The following is a 14,955-nucleotide window of genomic DNA, read 5'->3' on the forward strand; positions in this document are numbered from 1 at the left end:
CCACTTGTGAGGTGTTAACTCAGGGGTGCCTGTGGCAGGTTAAGTGGAACTTAACGGATGTCTGATCTTGACCTCTGCATTTGCTGCTCCGCAATTCCCTTTTGGTTTGCTTCCTGTACTGGTCACGTGATGCACCTTTGAAGTAACTGAACAACAAATACAGCAGTGTGTGTGCAATTTTTTTTACACAAAATTGAATCTTCTATGCTTTTGAATCTCAAACTTTTCCCTTGTGGGATTGCCTCTCAAGTAATTCTTGTGCAACTGCCACAGAATTCCTTTTTATTGCTAAGAATTCTGTGGTGCGTTATAAACGCGCACAACTGATTTATACAACTCAGAGTATCCCTGAGCCCAGAACTAGAGGTGCAACAGTTCAGGAAAATAACACCCCCCCCCCCCAAATGGTAGAAAACTGCGTTCTCCCCCACAGCATTTTTCTGTTTTTCGTATGGAAAAGTTGGGAATTGGGGGTGGGGGGCTATTGTGAAATTTTAAAATACTGTTTTAGCTGCCTTGAATTGCTTCAGATTCAGAATGCTTTCTAATAACTATATGACATTAAGTTAGTTTTGATGTAATGTCACACCCATGGCTTGCTATTACATCTGAACTAGCAAAGCAAGGTTTGTGTATAGCCTCCAAACCAGGATTAAATCATTTACAGACCTGATTTGGAAGAGAAGTGCTTACCGTAGTTGGGGTGGTAAATAGGCAGTGTGAAAGTGGTGAAGACTGACATAGGTGCACCCATAGGGAAGACTGACATAGGGATTGTGAAAGCATAGTACTTTTATGTAGGACCAGACAGTGGTTAGATACTTGCTCTGAACCAACCAAGAATGAAATACTGTCCTCTGACAATGGGATGGAAAACTGAGACACCATACAAAATCGATACTTCTCTGGAACTGGTGGATAAGATTTTGTGGAACTTGTACTTCTGGTAATCCTAAAGAGGCAGGAAGTTGATTGAAGATCCTGTCACTAGAGTTACTGTATAGGGTTTTTTTTTTAATGCAGTCTAGGGCCCAGTCTTCATTGTTATGAGACATCACAACCAAGAGATGTGCCATCGAGTTCCTTTTCCTTCCCCCTCACAGATTTATCCCATCTCCAGTTTCTCTCCACCCCAACGTTAGGGCTGTGCACGAGCGGGAAGATTCGGAAACCGATCCGGAATGCCCCCAAATCCTTGAACCGGACCCGGTACTCAACCGGTAACCAGTGCAGCTGACGGAGGATGGGTGTTATATGTGCCATGATTGGAGCTCTGGCAACCACCCCTGCCCCTTCCAGTCAGTCGACTCTCTTGTACATATTCTCTTGCAGTGTCCTTATGTGTCTCAGTCTAGGCTAAAATGGATTATGCCATGTTTTGATAAATGGACTATGCTTCCTCTAGTGACATTAGAGCAAAAGGTTCAATATCTCTTAGAGGATTCTCCTAAACATACTTATTTTGCTGGTTGATTTCTTGAGGCTACAGAGAAGTGTCGAAGAGAGGTTTTTTAGATATGGGCTTTATTTAAGTTTTTCAGTTTTGTTGTTCAAGACTTTGGTCTGAGAAGGGAGGGATGAAAAGAAAAGATCCAAGCAAGGCACACTTGCTTGTACCAATCTAACTGTCCCCCCACTGCCACCTGCAGTTTGCCTACAGAAAAGTTCATTGTCAGTTCACAGTCCTCCTGTTTGGCTTGGCGTCTGCTTCCCAGGTATTCATAAAACTAATGCTGACGCACTTGAGAGTTCAAGGTATCACATTCATCTATACCTAGATAATCTACTAATCAGGTCTTCATCCAAGAGGAGGGCACTTATATAGTTAATTACATTATTTTTGGTCCGTCTTTTTCACTGAGACTCAAGGCAGATTACAGTGTGAGTTCGTGCAGTCAATTTCAAGGACATTTCAGTAAACAATGTAATGGAGTATATACATGCAAATTTGCAAAAATTTAAAACCAGCGGAAATCCAGTACAGAGTTGAAGGACTGCTGGAACAGAGTGAAAGCAATTTGAAGACTGACATATTAGCATAGAAGTACCCAATAGAACCATATTTAAAGCAACAGATAGTACATAGAAGCCCATACTAGTAAGGTCTATGGTCCCTGTCTCTGTACTCTTTGAGACCTCTTCTTTACAGTACAGCCCTCCTATCTGAGTAAAAAAGCACTCTTGAATAATTCAGTTTTGCATCATATGTGGAAAACCAGGAGAGTGGGAGCTTTCCTGCCCTCTTCAGGTAGGCTGCTCCAAAAGGTGGAGGCCACCACAGAGAATGCACATGTATGGGCAGCTGCTGGTTTTGCCCATGTGCAAGGGGGCACCCGCAGAAGGCCCTGTTCAGGTGAGCGAAGCTGCCATGGAGGGACATAGGGAGGGAGGCGGTCCTGTAGGTATGCTGGGCCAAGGCCATAGTGGTTGTCTCTCCTCTTCCCTGTTGGACTTCAGCCAGCCTTCGTATATCATGAGTGAGGGAAGGGCTTCCATGTCACCACTCCACTATGATTAGCTTGCTTTTTTCTTGGGTAGCTGCTGTGGTGCTTTTATTCCTTCATCTGCACTCCTGTCCTCCCAGCAGTTGTTCCAGTGCTGAGATGAGAGCAGCACAGAGGCTGCAGTGTGTGTTGGAAAGAACAGGCCCTTTGCTTCTGTTCCTGGAATGGGGCTTACGGCTCCAGTTCCATCAGCAGTGACTGTTTTAAAGTGGAAACAACGTGCCAACCACAGACCGTACCAGGCAAGTGACCCTGCTCACTTTCCTGGAAGATGGGAAAGGCACCACGTTGGGGAGGAGCCATAGGTAGCCAGTCAAGGAGCCACGTGTGGTTCCCCAGCCATTGAGTGAGTAGCACTGATCTTAGCGACCCTTTGAAATGCTTAACTTCAGTTGCATCATGACTCTCTCCATTCACAGTAGCAGCATTAAATTAGGAGAGATCAAGATTCAGTTAAGATACCCTTATTCCCTGTCATTCCTTCTTTTGGAGGCCCCTGAAGGTTTTAAAAAATGCAGTGCCTCTAAAGGTAAACAAGTCCTCAGAGTTCTGTTGAGTGCAGCACTCTTCTTGTGGGAATTCCTCCGAGAACAGGGTGGGAGTGAGGGGAGAGATGGCATCAGTCAAATTGACAGTCTGGTCCAAAAGTTGCCATTTCTGTGGGACTCTTCTCTAGATGATAAAATGCTCTGTAAACACTTTCATTGTATAATAACCAAATGATCAAGTTCTGCTTGAAGACACTTGGAAACGTATGATTTTTAGCAAACTTGCTTTAAGTTGAAATGCTTAAGGAATTATAACCCAATTTGAGTAACGCAATGTAGAATATTATGAAGTTTTAAAAGTTTTAAAATTACTGTGTAACCATCTTGCCCCAAAGTGTTATTCCATGAAATAATTTACTTGCTTATCTCCCTGTATGTTCCTGTGGATGAAATCTCAAAGGGGTAGCACTGTTACAATGAAATCCTAAGCAGAGTTCCTCCAGTCTAAGCTAACGGGGTACTCTTGCTAGCAAACGCAGTTACTACAAATTTGTAATATATGCATTACTCGTTCAAAAAAAATTTGTATAGATTGATGGCATATTTTGCCTACTATTAAGCATTGTCTATTGTATTTATAGAAGTGGTCTTCAGATTGTATGGCTTTTGGATGTATGCGCTATGTTCAGGAGGTACAGTCCCTTTAAAGCTAGCACTTACACTTTTGTAAAAAACACTGATAAGCACACTTGCACACTTTGTATGTTTTGATGCTATAGGCTGGTTACTTAGGACCTGTACACCTTCTGTTAATCTATGGGATTCTTGAACTGATATAATTGAAACTTTATAAAAGTTTATTTAGTATATATTGGATCTGAAATTGATTGTAGCAAGTTGGTCACAGCATCTTCTTTTCAAGGTACATTAAAATCAATGGGCTTAGACTGGGGGAACTCTGCTTAGGATTTCACCGATAGTCTGTTACAGTCCAAACAACAAAGGCGCCCGATGAGGCTTCATAAAGTCTAAAGCATTTGTTGTGGTACAGACTTTTTTGTGGCAGAGCCCACTTCTCAGATTAATTATTGATCCACTTATCTAATCTGTGGCACATCAGTATCTTGAAAAGGGGAGAACTTTCTACTATTTTGTTAGAACTTCCCCACCTCATTTCTTTGAGTGGGTTGGTTCTTGCATACCATGGTGAGCAAATACACAATTGACTGCAGGACTGATTTTTTTAAAAAAACTCCAAAATTAATCTTTTCATGGCATGAATTTTAAAAAATACTATATTTTCCTGCTTACTGCTTGACACAATATTCTTGTAACTTACTTTTCCACTGAATAGGCTGTAGTAGTAAACAGTAAATAGTATAGTAAATAGACTGTTGGCTTATACTCTAGAGAACTCTGTGGAAGAGTGGCACTTTTAATGCCAAACTTGTGGGGAGGGGAGTTGTTTTAAAGCCAGATAGCTTGCACAAGTGTTACAAAGAGCAAAGAGCATACAATACATGAAACTATTTTTTAAAAAGAAGTAATTCATGGCTTCTTTCGCTTACCCCCTTTCTTTGTTAAGGAGGGAATACCTTTTGTTAAGAACAGAGTATGCAGGGAGAAATATGATAATTTTCTCTTTGTTTTTAACAATTTTCCTAAAATAAAATTTGCCTAGCAAGTTTAAACCAAAGTTCCACCTTCTCAGCAGTGGAAAAGAGGATACCCCAGAAGACCCCAAACAGGATAAAGAGAACACCTTGTCTTGAACCTGATAGTCACATGGAGTTTCCACGTAGTCAGTGTGGCTAACAGCCACTGATGGAGACAGCCATTTTTTTAAAAAATTAGAAAAATTCAGAGGGGAACTTCCACATCCAAAGACAGTAAACCTCTGAATACCAGTGGAGGTGGCCGCAATAGGGAAAGGCTCTGTGTCCCGTGTGAAACAGAAATATGATGGACCTCTGGTCTGATTTAGCAGGACGCTTCTTGCGTTGTATTAATATAAGCTAGTGGCTCATTTTCTCATCATGTAGAATTCTACAAATCAATTTCCTGTTGAACAGACCAGTGTTTCCTTCCTTCCTTCCGGACCTGCAGCCTATCCTCTTGCCAGAATAACCCTGAGTTCTAATCCAGTCGCAAGGAAGAGGAATTTCTATGGTGTGTGGCCACTCTTGCTTCACTAATATGCAGCGACTTGCTCCCGATTTCCCCAATATAGCTCCAGTTTGACGAAATTTTGAGTGGTGTGATTGGCAACCCTTGATGCCACCTCACAAAGTATGTTTATGCTTGAGAAGCATACAAAGGATTTGAAATTGGTCATTCCCTCGAGTAGCCAGCTTGATGATTGTGCTTCTGTCTGTAGGGCAGTGAAATGTAGACAAGGTATGAGTTTTTGTATTTTGGGAGGATTGCCCCAAATATGCAGGAACATATTGTGACTGTATATGAGAGAAGATTGGGCTGTGCTGGATGACAGCAGGGAAAGGTGGCCATAGAAATGTAGCTGGATGTGGCCAAGGTGGTGCTGGAGTAGAGAAAGGAGGAGCCTGGTCCAGCAGCTGGAGCTTCTTCCTGGTTCCCTGCTGGAGGTAGGGCCTCAGATGTGGAGCCAAGGGGCTTGTGTTACCCCCCGCAGCTATTTAAATAACCAATATGACTGATCCATCACTACCAATCTGGGTCAAGACCATTCATCTATCACCCCCACCCCACAGCTATTTAAATCTGCCTTTTAAATCTTGATCCTTTTCTGAATGCACTCTCCCCCCCCCCCCCCCCCAAAATGTGCAGTGGCCTTCTGGCATGGGTCAGGAATGCACCCGCTCATTTGAGTTTTAGGAAGCAGCCAGTGAGCTTAGACTGGAGTAATTTTGCTTAGGATTGCACTGTAAGACTGCTTCCTTTGGTTCGGTGTGTTGAGATGGTCTTTTTGGCAGAGATTAATGTTTTATTTGTTACAACACCGGAATGATCTGGTGGTGTTCTTGGCTAGTTGTTGGTCACTGCTTTGAGTCCTTCAGGGGAAAAGGTGGACTATAATGTCCTGTACAGAACATTGTCCTGTATTGGAATGATGGAAGCCGTGCAATTATACCAAGTTATTGTTCTAAGTAGAACTGGCAAAATATCTGAACTTCCTGTATGCCAGCGTCACATTTTTAGGTGTCAGCTGTTCAGTGGTCTAAAATAATATTTCAAATAGCTCATTGTTAGAATTCTAGGGAGTTGGGCTTTTGGGCCTTTGTGGCTTGCTTTGGACCAAATGAAGCATAACAGGTATAAGCATGCTGCTTTTCATGTATCCACCCCATTAAAAATGGAGGGGTCTGTCCTGAACAGTAGAGAGCATAAGAGTGTGAAATACCCCAGCATATCTTCTAACAATCCTTTACTCCATTCTTAGCTGGGACCAGAAATGGAGTAATGCATTGGAGCAAAAGACAGAGGTGGGTCATAGCATGGGGGAGTAGTTTCAGCAACCTGGCTCCTTTTGCTGTTAAAACGACATCCTTACTGGTCTTCTCACTTTGTGGCCATTACGTAATCTCTCTCTCTCTCCCCCCCTCCTCCCTCTCTTCCTCCCTCCTCCCTCTCTTCCTCCCTCCCTCTCTCTCTCTCTCTTTCTGCCTTGACAAACCACCACACAGATGTGTCCTTATCATTATTTCCCCATGCAAAGCTCAGCAGGTCACTGTCCTCTTAAATTAGCGGCGTCAATGCTGTACTAAGTGGTAATAACTCCATGATTAATCTGCAGTCATGAGATGCACACCAAATGCTCTGGTTCTGTGTGAGGAGCAATATTTGTGTTGCACTGTTATGCAGAGGAGCAGCTTAGTAAGCACTGGATCGAGTACATGTTTTAAATATTTGCATTTCCGTCATCTAGCAACATTCACAGTTGTCTTCTCTTTGCTTCTCCCAGCTTTACCAACAAGGACGACTGTGCCAGTTGGGTAGCGAATTTTGTGAACTAGAAGTTTTTGCGAAGGTTCTTCGAGCTTTAGATAAGAGGTAAGTCTGTGCAAACAAATGGTACTGCTTTTTTTGCGTCCCGAAGGAAAGGGTTTCCCGTAAAACATGCTGTATACAATCCCTCTGTCCCCTCTCATTGGTTTTAGTGGAAAAGATTTAAGCTTGTGTTTAAGTCCTTCTTTGGAATCAGTGGGTCTTCCAAAGGGCTGGATTGCACCCTGGCTTTGCAAAGTGCCTCACACTTTGTGTTTGAAGATGTTCTCAGTCACTGCTTTTTTCACACTTGCAAGTAAGGTGCATATTTCTATCCTACAGAAGTTTTTCCTAGAATGCCCACTGGTACTTAAATCAATTCAGAATAATTTTTTATTCATTCAAGCCCAGAAGGAAAGACAACAGTCAACTTTGGTAAAGTTTCGGTTGCCTGGAGGCCTAAATCTTACCCACCCTAAATAACTTGGGCAGATGTGGTTTCATGTGTAGGGAATCGTAAACCAATGCTAAGATTAAACGTAGCGTTGTTTACAAAGTGTTCTAAAATTGCACATACAGAGTTACAGGATTTTTAACGTGTATTATTTCTGAAGTCCCTTTCTGCTTATGTAATAAGTAAAATTGCTTGTTCTGAACATACAGTTGCCTTGTACACACAGTTTTTAGCCATGCTGTAGGAGAAGTAAATTACTTGTTAGATCTTAGATGCACGTTTGAGTAAGATTAAAAGAACTGTGATTGGAAGACAGGTAACTAGCAGCTCAACAGTTTCGTTTCTTAAATGTTCACATGTTGCTTAAGTTATTAGATTAGCTTGCCTTTTTCATGTTTTCCGTTCTTGTTTTATCTTTGCAAACAATCCTGTGAGATAGGACAGGCTCCAAGTGAGCGAGCAGCTTTATCGTAGGGAAAGGGGGGGGGGATTTGCAGCAGGTTCTCAGATAGAAAAGAAATGGGGTACAATCCAGTCCCAGCACAGTCCAGTGTTAAGCACTGCTGACTCCCATTGGTTTCCATAGAAGAAATTTAAGCATACGCAGAGCTTTTTTTCAGCTGGAACGAGGTGAAACGGAGTTCCGGAACCTCTTGAAAATGGTCACATGGCTGGTGGCCCCGCCCCCTGATCTCCAGACAGAGGGGAGTTGAGATTGCTCTGTGCGCCGCTTGGCGCAGAGGGCGATCTCAACTCTCCTCTGTCTGGAGATCAGGGGGCGGGGACACCAGCCATGTGACCATTTTCTCCACGGGCAACCCACTGAGTTCCACCACCTCTTTTCCCAGAAAAAAAAGCCCCGAGCATACGTATAAATCTCCTCTGTTGAAATTGTTGGAACTCAGAAGTGGTTAAACAGGGGGATGAATCATGCCCCACAGGTCACAACGGACTGTCTTAAATATGAGTAAATAGACAAGTTACTATTTTTCAGGTAGACAAATCATCATCTCATTTTGAAACCACTTTTGTGATCCTCCCTACCCTCCCTTTTTTCCTCCAAAATGCTGTGCAAAATAATCTGATTTAAAAAAAAATTGGTAGGTTAATACCCCCTTCCCCCAAATAATTGAAGCAATGCCTTTACTTTTAAGAAATGAATGTCCTCTTGGTAGCCATTGTGGCGGTTGCTAAGTAACCGCAACAATAATATTGCTAACCTTCAAATGTTGGTTTCTGTCAGTAAAAGGGGGGAGACTGGGACAGGGCCCTTTCCAGGGCTATTTTGACCTCCCAGTCCACTCCTGCTCCCCTCTCTCCTGCCCTGGAGGTCTTGTTGAGGCCATGTCCAGCAGCAAGCACTAGGCATCATGCAGTTTATGCTTCACTCAGGTATGACGGTGGCTATGAGCTGATGCCAGGCAACTCAGATGGGCCCAAGACCACCCCCCACGCTAGGCTTAGGGCAACTGGTGGGAAACCTGTTGCCCTCTTGCTCTTCCTGCTGCCTGTTGGCCAGGCAGTAGGAGGGAAATGGGGGAATTGAGAGAGAGCACACCAATGGCTTTACTGTAGAGTTTTGGGGGGATCCTAAAGCATCACACCAACACGATGCACTGGAAGTGATATGTCTCGGTTGGCATGATGTCATTTCCACCTCCACCTCCCCCCCCCCCCCGAGGTTGCCAGCCCTGCAACTTGTATGACTTGGCTGGGCCCAGCAGCAGCTGCTGCACTTGATCACTTAGCTGCCGTGCAACTTGGCTCAGCTTTTCTCAGGGAGAAGCTGCCAGAGGATGGGAGCAAGGGAAAGCTGAGAGCCAGGGCGGTGTAGTGGTTAAAGTGTCAGACTAGGGTCTGGGAGACCCAGGTTCAAATCCCCACTTTGCTGTGGAAGCTTGCTGGGTGACCCTGGGCCGGTCACTCTTTCTTAGCTTAATCTGCCTCACAGAGTTGCTACGAGGATAAAATGGAAGAGAGGGGAGTGACAGAAGCTGCTTTGGGTCCCCAGTAGGGAGAAAGGTAGGATATAAATAAGTAAATAATAAATAAAGCTGAAGAGTGAGGGGAAGATACCAACAAGAAGGGTTGGTTAGTGAGTGGGAAGGAAAGAACGAAGCAGGGAAAGGAGAGAGGATATGGGGCTGCCAGGAGGAAAGAGGAAATAGTGTGGGGGGAAAGGATACGGGGGGGGGGAATAAAATGACCCCTGCAAGTCTTTGCAGGTTCCCAGTATGTAAGATTCTGTTGTGCATCAGGAGGAGTTCATATTATTTAGGAATAGCGGGAACAGTCTTGCTAGCTGCTTGCTGTTATAGGGTCAGGGCCAGTTGGAGGAAGCAATAGGGTCATTTGTCCTGGGCTGCAAGCTCGAAAGGGGCTTCAGATTTAGACACTTTTGAATTTGCTCTTCTTATTTTTTTTAATGGAGTATATCCATTATCTGTCTCTGCATCATCACCTTTCCACACTTTCTCTTTTTCTGGTTCCCCCCATCTTAATAAAACTACACAGTGCATCATGTCTCATCCCCACAACAGTGAGAACATGATGTGCCTTTTTTATTCTGTTCTACCTTGAAGGAGCTCCGGGTGGTAGACCAAGTACTCCCTGCCTGTGTCTTAGATTCACAGCAACCCTGTGAAGTAGGTTAGGCTGAGAGAGAGAGTTCTGTCCAAGATAACCCAGCAAGCTTCAAGGCTGAATGATGTTTGAACCTGGCTCTCCCTCTTCCTAGTCTAAAACTAACCCCTATAGCACACTGTTTAGAGAGAACTCTTCAAATGGGGCCCTGTTTTCACTCTTTTATTAGTAATGACTATCCAGGCCCCTCCCCCAAAATAAATATTTCCTCCTCTGCTATTCCACATGCAGAAAACTTGGAGGGGTATTTGGAAGTTTGTGGGAAAATTGAAATACGTGCAATACTTTATCATCAGTCCTGAGCTTATTTTACTGCTTTAACAGCATAAAATACAACATTTATAACTTAGTTTGCATATATAATTGAATTATTTGACACATTTATGACACTTAAAAACATAAATGCTGTTGTGTTTCTACAAGCAAATTTGTCAATTCTGTGCACTCAGTGTTAAAGAGAGAGAGCTGTAAACTGCTGAACCCTATGGTACCTTAGTATCTGTATCTCTCTTAGCCTCACCCACCTCACAGGGTGATTTTTGTAAGGATAATAGTAACATATTGTCGAAGGCTTTCACGGCCGGAGAACGATGGTTGTTGTGGGTTTTCCGGGCTGTATTGCTGTGGTCCTGTCATTGTAGTTCCTGACGTTTCGCCAGCAGCTGTGGCTGGCATCATGCCAGCCACAGCTGCTGGCGAAACGTCAGGAACTACAATGCCAAGACCATGGCAATACAGCCCGGAAAACCCACAACAACCAATAGTAACATACTTTGTAAACCGCTCTGAGTGGGCGTTAAGTTGTCCTGAAGGGCACTATATAAATCAAATGTTGTTGTTATTTTAGTTTTTCTCATCTGAGAAAGGCAAAAAAAATTGAAAACAGAAAACACAGTTTGTTAGGACATGTCTCGTATAGTCATAGTTAGGCTAGCAGCATTAAACTGTATAACATTGATAATACTGAACTCTTCAGTAACATTATAGAATATTGTGAACAACATGAGTCTCATTTAAACAGTAAATATAGTCCTGACAACATTGTATATGTTTACAGTATACACAGGGACTATAGTTATCTAATGCTGTAGATTGTCTTACATAAAAATTTGATAGGTACTTCACATTTGGAAGTATCTGACCTTGTCTTAAAAAGCATTTCACTAATTACAACAAAGAAAATATTTCATAGTTTTTCCAGGGCTCTCCAAAATGTCCCAATTTTTATTCCTTCGGAAAAATTGAAGAAAAATTCCTCGTTCCCCCTGAATTTTTTCCACATTCCCCTCCAGACTTTCACGTATCTATTAGAACATGATTTTGTGCTGGTCTTTGTATTGTCAGTTTTCACCTTGCATCTTCCTTTCTGGAAGAGACCAATGCCTAGTTTTCATTGTGGTGCTAATCCTGTACCTGGGACAGTACAAACTGCACATGGTGGCTCACATAGGAGAGTGTTCTTCCATACAAAGGATTTTCCCCACTCCTAGGAAACTGGCATTTTGCAGAGAAGGCTATACTGGAACCTTGCTTCCTTGCATCAAGTTTTCGGTAGGAAGCAGACACACAGGCTTTTGGGGTTTTGCAAAACTGTTTTGTTTTTCTCTTTCAAGAACCTCACTTGCATCCCTTCAGCAGTAATAAGTGCAGCCGGTGTGTCTGTGTGTGTGCGAGAGAGAGTGTGAGAGAAAGCTAAGACGAATCTGTTAGAATCTCACCTTTGTTTCTTGCTTTCAGTGTAATAGCAAAAGGAATGAGACAAAGAAAAATAAATCTGTTCAGTTATGTTTCACTGGATAGTTATTTTTCAGTGTTATATTCTGAATAACACTTCAGTCTTCTGTGCAGGCTCGCATTGGGACTGCATGTGCACGCCTGCTGACCAGAGAAAGTTTCTCTCACTTCCATAGAGCTCCATTAGGGGGCCGCTTCTCCCAGTCACCAGCAGCCCCGCTGGTTTTCCCACCTAAACGAGCACGTGACTACTTGGAAGGAGTGACCCTCTTCCCCTTTCTCTTAGCCACCAGGAGGTGAAGAATTCAGCTTGTGAGCTCTGTTGTTTCGGTTGTTTTTTCCAGCTTATATTGACTTTGGACTGTCCTTTCAAAGTCAATATAAGCCTTTACGATTCGTGATTTGGCTGGTGTGTTTTTGGAAGGTTTGACCTGGCTCATCTGACTTTGTCCCTCAGAATGTCTCAGAAGGCACTTTTCAAAAAGTGCACTAGATGTGGTACCAAGATGACCCACACTGATGAGCACAATCTTTGTTTGATCTGTTTGGGTGAAGGCCATAATGACACAACCTGTAAAGTTTGCCAACAGTTCACCACAAGGCCAGGAACGAGAGGGCTCCCTGTTTAAAGGCCACATGTCGGGAGAAGGTCTTACTTGGCTCTGACCCTCCAGCAGCTAAGTCGTCTGCTGCGAGGGAGTGGCCATCTAGGGCTGGATCCTTGTCTTCTTCAAGATCAGCATCAAGGTTGGATCCAACGGGCAGGAATTCCCATTCCCCAGATCTGAGGTTCTCTTTGGAACCACCACTTTGAGAGAATGTTCAATCTTTATCCCCCAATATCACCACTGGTCCCACAACGGTCCTTACCATTAATACTTTCATGCCTTGTGTTGCCGCCTTTCGAACCTCTAGCTACTTGCACATTGGAGTTACTATCGCTGAAAGTGAGTTTTAGTAGCTGTTGCCTCAACAAGAAGGGTAAGTGAATTGTCAGCACTCAGGGCCAATCCACCATTTCTCAAATTCCACGAGAACAGGGTGGTCCTCCGGCCAAGTCTTCAGTTTCTGCCAAAGGTTCCATCCCCCTTTTCACCTTTCTCAAGCTGCCTGTATTCTTTCCAAGTCCACACTCTAGAGCAGGAAGAGCACGTCTCTCATTAGCTCTCAAAAGAGTGTTGTCGTTTTATTTATATAGAAGAAAAGAGTTTCATACGGATCCGCATTTATTGGTATCTTTGGGGGGGGCCCTATAAGGGCAGAAAGGCTTCAGCCCAGCCCATTTCCAGGTGGATTGTTTCCGCCATTCATTTGGCACGCCATCATGCTGTTTGTTGTCCAGAGTCCTGTACACCTAAGGGCTCGTTCTACTATGTCCCAGGCATCCTTTCCAGCCTTTATGCAAGGTGTGCTGATAGCGGATATTTGCAAGGCAGCTACTTGGTCGTCATCAGACACCTTAGTCAAACACTGTGCTTTAGATGTTAACACCACACAAGACGTGGCAGTAGGTAGAGCCCTGTTGCAGTCTCTGTTTGCCTTTAAAAAATGTGCTATAACACCATGCATTGTAAAGTTTTGTAAATGGTTGTAACCTTGTTGGCATACTTCCCAGTTTGCCTATACAGTTGCATACTTCTTTACTGCTAAAATTGCATATAATAGTGATGTTAATGGTTGTTGTGGACTTTCCGGGCTGTATTGCCGTGGTCTTGGCATTGTAGTTCCTGACGTTTCGCCAGCAGCTGTGACTGGCATCTTCAGAGGTGTAGCACCGAAAGACAGGGATCTCTCAGTGTCAAACAGGGATCTCTCTGTGTTTGACACTGAGAGATCTCTGTCTTTTGGTGCTACACCTCTGAAGATGCCAGCCACAGCTGCTGGCGAAACGTCAGGAACTACAATACCAAGACCACGGCAATACAGCCCGGAAAGTCCACAACAACCATCGTTCACCGGCCGTGAAAGCCTTTGACAATATAGTGATGTTAATGTTAATAAAATATGCTTTGCAGAGATTCACCCACCTCCTCATTGTGTGTAGCTTGGTAATATCCCCAATGTGGGACTGCACAGAAGAATGTAGATGAAAACAGGGTTGTACCTACCTGTAACCACTGTTGATCGAGTTCTTCTGTGCGGGCATACATCACCTCCCTCCTGCCCTTTTGTGAACTCTCTGAACTGAGGGGAAGGGGTCGCTTGTTTAGGCAGGAAAAAGAGCAGGGACTTTACTGGGAGAAGCAGCCCCCTAATGGAGCTCTGTGGAAGCAATAGAAACTTCCTCTGATTGGCAGGCCTCCGTGCAAGCAGTCCCAATGTATGCCTGCACAGAAGAACTCGATGAACAGTGGTTACAGGTAGGTACAATCCTGTCTAATCAATTTGGTATTTCAGTAACTGCTACCTAATTAAGAAATAGGGGGGTGGCATTCTATTTTTCTTTCTCTGCCTTCCCCAACATCTAATCTTTTTCTTTTCTGTCTTCCCAGACATCTACTTCATCACTGTTTTCAGGCATTGATGGATCATGGAGTAAAGGTTGCCTCAGTCTTGGCCTATTCATTCAGTCGGCGGTGTTCCTACATAGCTGAATCGGATGCAGCTGTAAAGGAAAAAGCTATCCAGATTGGATTTGTGTTAGGTAATTGTAGGGGGACAGGATTGTTAGGAGGAATATTTCTGGGTAAATGGATTTTTAAATAAAACTTCTGAAAATGGCCTCAAGTATATAGTGCCTTCTATGAACGTGTAACACTTCACTTTAATTATCTTAACAAAGCAAATATGTGTTATCATCTGCATGTTTCTGATATGAGCTGGGATGAGAAAATGACCAACTTAAAGCCACCAAATAGTTTTGCAACGGGGGGTGAGATTTGAACCTGAAACTTCACTAATTGCAGTGAGTGCTGTAAGGCTGCATTCAGATGTCAAGAACAAATCTTCGCTTATTTGTACGACCCTGACCAAATGCGCAGGGCTTCCATTGTGTCTTGTATGACGTGTGAAGATTGAAGACGGAATTCTTGTACTCTGAATCAGTCCCAACATTTGGTTCAGAATCCTGGTTATTGGGAAGGAAACTATCCCTGGTTAGTCCAGCCATTCCATTTGATTGGAGGTAGTTGAAACTCCCAAATTCAGTCGTCACAAGAGGGGATGAGTG

The 14,955-nt window shown here is 43.6% G+C and overlaps 1 protein-coding gene across 1 annotated transcript in view; it reads left to right on the plus strand.

The window, feature by feature from the left end:
- Positions 1 to 14,955, plus strand: part of APPBP2 (amyloid beta precursor protein binding protein 2) — a 57,746-nt gene that overhangs the window by 14,374 nt on the left and 28,417 nt on the right. Inside the window, exons 2-3 of the mRNA XM_055001374.1 lie at positions 6,933 to 7,021; positions 14,279 to 14,430. Coding sequence (XP_054857349.1) covers positions 6,933 to 7,021; positions 14,279 to 14,430 — 241 coding nt within the window. The remainder of the gene's footprint in view (positions 1 to 6,932; positions 7,022 to 14,278; positions 14,431 to 14,955) is intronic.

The sequence above is a fragment of the Eublepharis macularius genome, chromosome 17, assembly GCF_028583425.1.
Source record: "Eublepharis macularius isolate TG4126 chromosome 17, MPM_Emac_v1.0, whole genome shotgun sequence".
Taxonomy (NCBI): domain Eukaryota; kingdom Metazoa; phylum Chordata; class Lepidosauria; order Squamata; family Eublepharidae; genus Eublepharis; species Eublepharis macularius.